Raw genomic sequence first — 8,953 nt, forward strand, 5'->3', positions numbered from 1 at the left:
GTCTCTCTCTCTGTCTCTCTCTCCTCTCTCTCTGTCTCTCTCTCTGTCTCTCTCTCCTCTCTCTCTGTCCCCCTCTCTCTCTCTCTCTCTCTCTGTCCCCCTCTCTCTCTCTCTCTCTCTCTGTCCCCCCTCTCTCTCTCTCTCTCTCTCTCTCTCTGTCCCTCTCTCTCTCTCTCTCTCTCTGTCTCTCTCTGTCTCTCTCTCTCTCTGTCCCCCTCTCTCTCTCTCTCTCTGTCCCTCCTCTCTCTCTGTCTCTGTCTCTCTCTCTCTCTCCAGAGTTATCAGTCTCTCTCCAGTATCAGTGTATCTTCAGACTTACCCAGCATCGTTGTCCGTCCTCTTCAGTACTTTGGAGATGTGAGTAAGACTGTGTCTGAACTGAGAGAGAAACTAGAAGACTTCCTTAAAGGAGAATGGACCAAGATCTCCACTACAGGTGTGTTGAAAACAATCAGAACATCAACTTTAGACCATTGAAAGTTCCCTACTGGTCATATACATGTGGAATATGGTATGATGATAACATTCCCTCTCTCTGTCAATGTGTTTGTGTGTCTGTAGTGAATATAGTGGAGGTTGTTCTGCCTCCAGAGCCCAAGACCAGAGAACAGTTGTTACAATGTGAGTCTCTTTATTGTGAAGTAACTAACAGTCTCTTTTTACTGCCACTCCTAACAATCCCTCTAGAAATATATAGCAATAGTAGATCTAATCAAAGACTGGGTATCTATCTGACTCCTCATATTTCTCTGATTTGATCTCTGCTGTGCTCTAATCAAAGACAGGGTAGATACAGTATCTGACTTAACTTATTGTTCTGACTCCCCTCATTGGTCTCTGCTCTTCTCCCAGATTCCTGTCAGCTCACACTGGACCCAAACACAGCAGACACACTCCTCTCTCTGTCTGAAGGGAACAGAAAGGTGACCTATACAGGCCAAGTCCAACCATATCCTGACCATCCAGACAGATTCACCAACTACTGTCAGGTTCTGTGTAGAGAGGGTCTGTCTGGACGCTGTTACTGGGAGGTGGAGTTGAGAGGTGATGTTATTACAGCAGTCTCATATAAAGACATCAGCAGAACAGAGACAGATGGTGCATTTGGATTCAATAACAAGTCCTGGAGTTTACAGTGCTGTAGAGGTGATTATTATTTCAGACACAATAATGTTGTGACTAAAGTATCAGGCCCTCAGTCCTCCAGAGTAGGAGTGTACCTGGATCACAAGGCAGGTACTCTGTCCTTCTACAGTGTCTCTGACACAATGACCCTCATCCACAGAGTCCAGACCACATTCACTCAGCCCCTCTATCCTGGGTTTAATATCGATTATAATAGTACTGCTGAGCTGGTTAAACTGTAGTAGGGTCCACATAGATACTAGTCATGCTGGTGTAGTCTATATCTGAGCTGGTTAAACTGTAGTAGGGTCCACATAGATACTAGTCATGCTGGTGTAGTCTATAGCTGAGCTGGTTAAACTGTAGTAGGGTCCACATAGATACTAGTCATGCTGGTGTAGTCTATAGCTGAGCTGGTTAAACTGTAGTAGGGTCCACATAGACACTAGTCATGCTGGTGTAGTCTATAGCTGAGCTGGTTAAACTGTAGTAGGGTCCACATAGATACTAGTCATGCTGGTGTAGTCTATAGCTGAGCTGGTTAAACTGTAGTAGGGTCCACATAGATACTAGTCATGCTGGTGTAGTCTATAGCTGAGCTGGTTAAACTGTAGTAGGGTCCACATAGACACTAGTCATGCTGGTGTAGTCTATAGCTGAGCTGGTTAAACTGTAGTAGGGTCCACATAGATACTAGTCATGCTGGTGTAGTCTATAGCTGAGCTGGTTAAACTGTAGTAGGGTCCACATAGATACTAGTCATGCTGGTGTAGTCTATAGCTGAGCTGGTTAAACTGTAGTAGGGTCCACATAGATACTAGTCATGCTGGTGTAGTCTATAGCTGAGCTGGTTAAACTGTAGTAGGGTCCACATAGATACTAGTCATGCTGGTGTAGTCTATAGCTGAGCTGGTTAAACCGTAGTAGGGTCCACATAGATACTAGTCATGCTGGTGTAGTCTATAGCTGAGCTGGTTAAACTGTAGTAGGGTCCACATAGATACTAGTCATGCTGGTGTAGTCTATAGCTGAGCTGGTTAAACTGTAGTAGGGTCCACATAGATACTAGTCATGCTGGTGTAGTCTATAGCTGAGCTGGTTAAACTGTAGTAGGGTCCACATAGATACTAGTCATGCTGGTGTAGTCTATAGCTGAGCTGGTTAAACTGTAGTAGGGTCCACATAGATACTAGTCATGCTGGTGTAGTCTATAGCTGAGCTGGTTAAACTGTAGTAGGGTCCACATAGATACTAGTCATGCTGGTGTAGTCTATAGCTGAGCTGGTTAAACTGTAGTAGGGTCCACATAGATACTAGTCATGCTGGTGTAGTCTATAGCTGAGCTGGTTAAACTGTAGTAGGGTCCACATAGATACTAGTCATGCTGGTGTAGTCTATAGCTGAGCTGGTTAAACTATAGTAGGGTCCACATAGATACTAGTCATGCTGGTGTAGTCTATAGCTAAGCTGGTTAAACTGTAGTAGGGTCCACATAGATACTAGTCATGCTGGTGTAGTCTATAGCTGAGCTGGTTAAACTGTAGTAGGGTCCACATAGATACTAGTCATGCTGGTGTAGTCTATAGCTGAGCTGGTTAAACTGTAGTAGGGTCCACATAGATACTAGTCATGCTGGTGTAGTCTATAGCTGAGCTGGTTAAACTGTAGTAGGGTCCACATAGATACTAGTCATGCTGGTGTAGTCTATAGCTGAGCTGGTTAAACTGTAGTAGGGTCCACATAGATACTAGTCACGCTGGTGTAGTCTATAGCTGAGCTGGTTAAACTGTAGTAGGGTCCACATAGATACTAGTCATGCTGGTGTAGTCTATAGCTGAGCTGGTTAAACTGTAGTAGGGTCCACATAGATACTAGTCATGTTGGTGTAGTCTATAGCTGAGCTGGTTAAACTGTAGTAGGGTCCACATAGATACTAGTCATGCTGGTGTAGTCTATAGCTGAGCTGGTTAAACTGTAGTAGGGTCCACATAGATACTAGTCATGCTGGTTTAGTCTATAGCTGAGCTGGTTAAACTGTAGTAGGATCCACATAGATACTAGTCATGCTGGTGTAGTCTATAGCTGAGCTGGTTAAACTGTAGTAGGGTCCACATAGATACTAGTCATGCTGGTGTAGTCTATAGCTGAGCTGGTTAAACTGTAGTAGGGTCCACATAGATACTAGTCATGCTGGTGTAGTCTATAGCTGAGCTGGTTAAACTGTAGTAGGGTCCACATAGATACTAGTCATGCTGGTGTAGTCTATAGCTGAGCTGGTTAAACTGTAGTAGGGTCCACATAGATACTAGTCATGCTGGTGTAGTCTATAGCTGAGCTGGTTAAACTGTAGTAGGGTCCACATAGATACTAGTCATGCTGGTGTAGTCTATAGCTGAGCTGGTTAAACTGTAGTAGGGTCCACATAGATACTAGTCATGCTGGTGTAGTCTATAGCTGAGCTGGTTAAACTGTAGTAGGGTCCACATAGATACTAGTCATGCTGGTGTAGTCTATAGCTGAGCTGGTTAAACTGTAGTAGGGTCCACATAGATACTAGTCATGCTGGTGTAGTCTATAGCTGAGCTGGTTAAACTGTAGTAGGGTCCACATAGATACTAGTCATGCTGGTGTAGTCTATAGCTGAGCTGGTTAAACTGTAGTAGGGTCCACATAGATACTAGTCATGCTGGTGTAGTCTGTAGCTGAGCTGGTTAAACTGTAGTAGGGTCCACATAGATACTAGTCATGCTGGTGGTGATGGTCCCCAGATGTGATGATTTATTCTGCTCTGTTTTATGTACAATCCTTATTTTCTGACTGATTTGAATTTGAAGAGATTTAAGGTTTTCATATTTGATAAAATCCAATGTCCATTTCCATGAATCATGATGTCTGGTGTTGATGTAACAACAGGTGGTCTTTTCAATCCACTATCCAGAGTCAGGAACAGATGAAGTTAGGTCTGCTACTGTTCAGTGATTAAATATATATACTTCTGTGAATATATGAACCATTTGCATCCAAAAATAAACTGCTCACATTCTGGAGATAAACTTTGTAAGGACTGTGTGTGTTTTTGTGTAAATAGTTTCTGAAAAAAGTGTGTCCAGCTCAAACGCTGATTGTTGTTGTAAATGAGCGTTCTAAATGAGGGTTCTAAATGAGGGTTCTAAATGAGGGTTCTAAATGAGGGTTCTAAAGGAACATTTATATGAGGGTTCTAAATGAGGGTTCTAAAAGAGCGTTTATATGAGGGTTCTAAATGAGGGTTCTAAATGAGGGTTCTAAACGAGGGTTCTAAACGAGGGTTCTAAATGAGGGTTCTAAATGAGGGTTCTAAAAGAGCGTTCTAAATGAGCGTTCTAAACGAGGGTTCTAAATGAGCGTTCTAAACGAGGGTTCTAAATGTGTGTTCTAAATTGAGAGGTAGCCTGACTGCCATTAGGTACCGAGATGAGATCCTCAGACCCCTTGTGAGACCATATGCTGGTGCGGTTGGCCCTGGGTTCCTCCTAATGCAAGACAATGCTAGACCTCATGTGGCTGGAGTGTGTCAGCAGTTCCTGCAAGAGGAAGGCATTGATGCTATGGACTGGCCCGCCCGTTCCCCAGACCTGAATCCAATTGAGCACCTCTGGGACATCATGTCTCGCTCCATCCACCAACGCCATGTTGCACCACAGACTGTCCAGGAGTTGGTGGATGCTTTAGTCCAGGTCTGGGAGGAGATCCCTCAGGAGACCATCCGTCACCTCATCAGGAGCATGCCCAGGCGTTGTAGGGAGGTCATACAGGCACGTGGAGGCCACACACACTACTGAGCCTCATTTTGACTTGTTTTAAGGACATTACATCAAAGTTGGATCAGCCTGTAGTGTGGTTTTCCACTTTAATTTTGAGTGTGACTCCAAATCCAGACCTCCATGGGTTGATAAATTGGATTTCCATTGATTATTTTTGTGTGATTTTGTTGTCAGCACATTCAACTATGTAAAGAAAAAAGTATTTAATAAGATTATTTCTTTCATTCAGATCTAGGATGTGTTGTTTAAGTGTTCCCTTTATTTTTTTGAGCAGTATATATATAAATATAATAATAAGAGTGAAAAGTAGCAGCAGTGTATATGCTGGGTGTGAGTCTGTGGTGGCGTGTGTTTGTGTGTGTATGTGACATCAGTATGCGTGAGTGTGTTATGTGTGTGTGTTGTGTGTGTGGATCGAGACATGTGTATGTGTATATAGCCAGTGCAGGTAGAGTCAGTACAGATAGTCTGAGAAGCTATTCAGCAGTCTAATTGCTTTCAAGATAGAAGCTATCTTGGAGCCTGTTGGTCTGAGACCCATTGCTCCGGTAGCACAGAGAACAGTCCATGTGCTTAGGTGGCTGAAGTCTTTGGCAATTTCCTGGGCCTTCCTTAGACACCGCCTGGTATAAACGTCCAGGATGGCATGGAGTTCGGCCCCAGAGAAGTACTAGGCTGTCCGCACCACCCTCTGTAGAGCCTTGTGGTCAAGGGCGGTGCAGTTGCCATACCAGACGGCGAAGCAGCCAGTCAAGATGCTCTCATTGGTGCAGCTTTAGAACTTCTTGAGTATCTGAGGACCAAATCTGTGTGTGTGTGTGTGTGTGTGTGTGTGTGTGTGTGTAGTGTGTGTGTGTGTGTGTGTGTGTGTGTGTGTGTGTGTGTGTGTGAGTGTGTGTGTGTGTAGTGTGTAGTGTGTAGTGTGTGTGTGTGTGTGTGTGTGTGTGTGTGTTCTTTGTTATTGTTTTTGTTTTGTTGTTGAAACAGAGGAGAGGAGACTCCGGCAGCGACGTCAGAAAATTGCAGTACATATTGTGCTGTTCTATCACGCATGCAATAATGTCAGAGGGAAAAACAGTGTTGGTTTGTATGCAGTAACTTCTTTGTTGTTGTAATCCCAAACGGATGTGGCAGTTTCACCAATTAAGGATTCCAGCTGTAGCCCTTTCCTCCAGTCAAATGACCTAGTGGCCTCAAAAAGGAGGATGGTTATGAACAAACCACTCCTACGAGTGGAGTACTTTTGTTTCAAAGTAGATTTGTTTGACTACCAAGAAACACTCTGTGTGACACTGATGTAGTCCTCTGCAGTAAAAGGTTTTTAAAGCAGGAGAAAGAGACGAGTTGGTGCACTGTTACCAGCCTTTACTCTTCAGCTGTATGGTTGCACTTTCACGTTGCTGTACTATGCATTACTGTACTATGCATCCTCTCTATTTTCGCTGCAGCACAAATCAGGATAGCTATGTCTGTCTATACAAAGGTCTTAGTCATGAATGTTTCAAGCTATTCACGTTGATTCAATCACTGCTATTCAATACGGAATCAACAAAGGTTTACACCACACACTGATTGCCAATCAGAGGATGGTGAACTGTCCCTTTGAACCAGGTGACTCAAATGCCTGAGTCATATGTGATCATATAACATTTAAAACCTCCTGAGATCAACAAGTTATCACATAGTCTTGAATGACAACTACAGGAATTTTGTAACTCTGGACGTCATTCATTTCTTTGATATTTTATTTTGAAAGAATATTTCAAATCCATTGCTCTGAGTCATAAGAGTTCATTGTATTTCAGTTGAATTAATTGTATTCACAAGTGCTGCTCCCATTGAGGAGCCTCTCTATCTATGTAAATAGTGTTGTGTATTTTTCCAGACCCTTAATAAAAAATTGTACTCTTCTGAATAGCAGGAGTCAGGCAAGTGGGCTGTGGACTTTCTTGACTTTTCTTGACGTCTTTTAGTTTGATTGACTCCACCAAGGGGCAAAGATATAATCCTGTCAACAGTTTAATTTATAGATTTGTTGCTTCAGAGTGCAATCATTTATGATGCTTACGCATTTGACCTTCACTGTCCTCAAACCTCTGTCAGACCACATACAAACAGACATCTGTTGTTAGATGTTCGTTACAAATATGAAATATTAAATCAGTGACTTTCTATATATTTCTGTGTTGGTATCAAAGCAGAGCACAGCTTGTGTGAGCAGACAAAGGTGCTCAGGCAGCAGTCTGGAGGACTGGCTGCTGGCTGCTTGTCAACAACTTTTCAATACATCTATTTATGACCTTAGTTTAACTGTTGTACCCCATCAGAATGCAAAATATAATCTTGTTTAACTCCATTGTTTGTAAACAATGTGAATGTAAACAAACACTGTATAGCCTCAAAACATGGTTAAAACTATAACTTTGATACCGTGGAAGGTCAGTCCTTGCATTCATAACTCTGTCTATAATTTTGAAAGTGGTTTCATTTCTCCAGTGCCATCCTTCATCCCTTTACTAAAACGTTGTTATGGTTCAAACTGCACATTACCATTGGCTACATCAGAGTGCTTCTGAGACAGGATGGAATAATTCACAAATGACAAGAGGAGAATCTACATAGTAAAGCACTCGTAGCAAAAATATCAATAACACCACTCTCAGTACAGATGCTATGACTCTACCTGACAGCCATGTGGTTGAAAATACAGTACATTCTTACCAGAGTGCTGTACCTTTAAAGAGATAGGGTGTGCTGTGGGGGACCATATGTTGTGTTGTCTCTCTTGTTTTGATGTGTGTTTTGTCCTATATTTATATTGTTTTTAGTTTTTATTTTTAATCCCAGGCCCACGTCTCTGCAGGAGGCCTTTTGCCTTTTGGTAGGCCGTCATTGTAAATAAGAATTTGCTCTCAACTGACTTACCTAGTTAAATAAAGGTTCAATTAAAAATAAATATGGTGAGAGGACACCAAGGGACTTTGCAGATCATAATGAGGTATGGGGTCATTAAGTGGGAGGGGGTGGGGAAAAGGGTGGGTGGGGTGCTGTGACTGACCGAGAAAATGGGCGGAGGGCATGGGAAGGCAATGGGAGCAGTGCTTCCCAGGTCTGACATTGTGATGTCAGCGTAGTAATCTACTGATCAGCTGCATTCCCCAGTTGTCTCTCATTGTGGGTCATATGACCATAGAATTATGAATTAGAATACTAGAATAGTTATTTAATAGGATCTCTATACATATTATTCAGCTGGAGTGGACCGACAAACTCATTAGCTAGCTACATCGCCTCATGAGAAACAAAAGTCATTTCAGAAAATTAGTCAAATTAACCGCATGGGTGAGCTTACTTTCATTCAGAGCATAATTTAGTTACATGGAGAGTTTTTCTCCTGGAATTTCTATTTTGCATCAGGCTATGTCACTACATGCTGATTAGCTTTTAAAAGAGGATAATAAACTGTCTTTTCTCTGGGTATTGTTTTGCTATCTTGTCTGTGTAATTCAAGGACAAGTTGACTGAGTGTGATCGTGGAGGGAAGACACTGTGCTGAAAATATACATATAAATAGCAACTGTCAGGCCCATTGACTGCACTGATACAGGTGGAGACTGTTGTATTATTCATTACATGAGCTTGAAGCCACAACAGACAGTGAAGTCATATGTTTGTCCCACTCCATTAACAGTCAGCACGCCATTTTAATTTAGCCTTCTGGATTTGAAGGTATGTGGGCTCCATACCACACAAATGCATTATAAGACAAGACAAACATGGACATGCTAGGGGGAATGCTTTGACGTTGCCAGATTATCCAAATCGGAAAGAAGAATGACCTTGTTATATTGCTATGAGATTGAGTGTGTGCATTTATATGACGTTCATTTATATATTGTTAACAATTATGTGGTAAGTCATTAATAGTTCACCACCCCAGTATTACAATCTAGTGATTAAAGAAGTGTTTACCTGGCTAGGTGGATCTACCGTTGACTGCAAGCTGTTGTTATTTTATTGTGATA

At 42.3% G+C, this 8,953-nt stretch overlaps 1 protein-coding gene across 1 annotated transcript in view; it reads left to right on the forward strand.

Moving 5' to 3' along the window:
* Positions 1–4,182, forward strand: part of LOC123741814 (tripartite motif-containing protein 16) — a 12,105-nt gene extending 7,923 nt beyond the window's left edge. Inside the window, exons 4-6 of the mRNA XM_082971126.1 lie at positions 277–436; positions 562–621; positions 853–4,182. Coding sequence (XP_082827252.1) covers positions 277–436; positions 562–621; positions 853–1,367 — 735 coding nt within the window. The 3' untranslated portion in view covers positions 1,368–4,182. The remainder of the gene's footprint in view (positions 1–276; positions 437–561; positions 622–852) is intronic.
* Positions 4,183–8,953: the final 4,771 nt, after the last annotated feature.

Source organism: Salmo salar, unplaced genomic scaffold, assembly GCF_965601325.2.
Source record: "Salmo salar unplaced genomic scaffold, fSalSal1 ptg000177l, whole genome shotgun sequence".
Classification (NCBI taxonomy): Eukaryota; Metazoa; Chordata; class Actinopteri; order Salmoniformes; family Salmonidae; genus Salmo; species Salmo salar.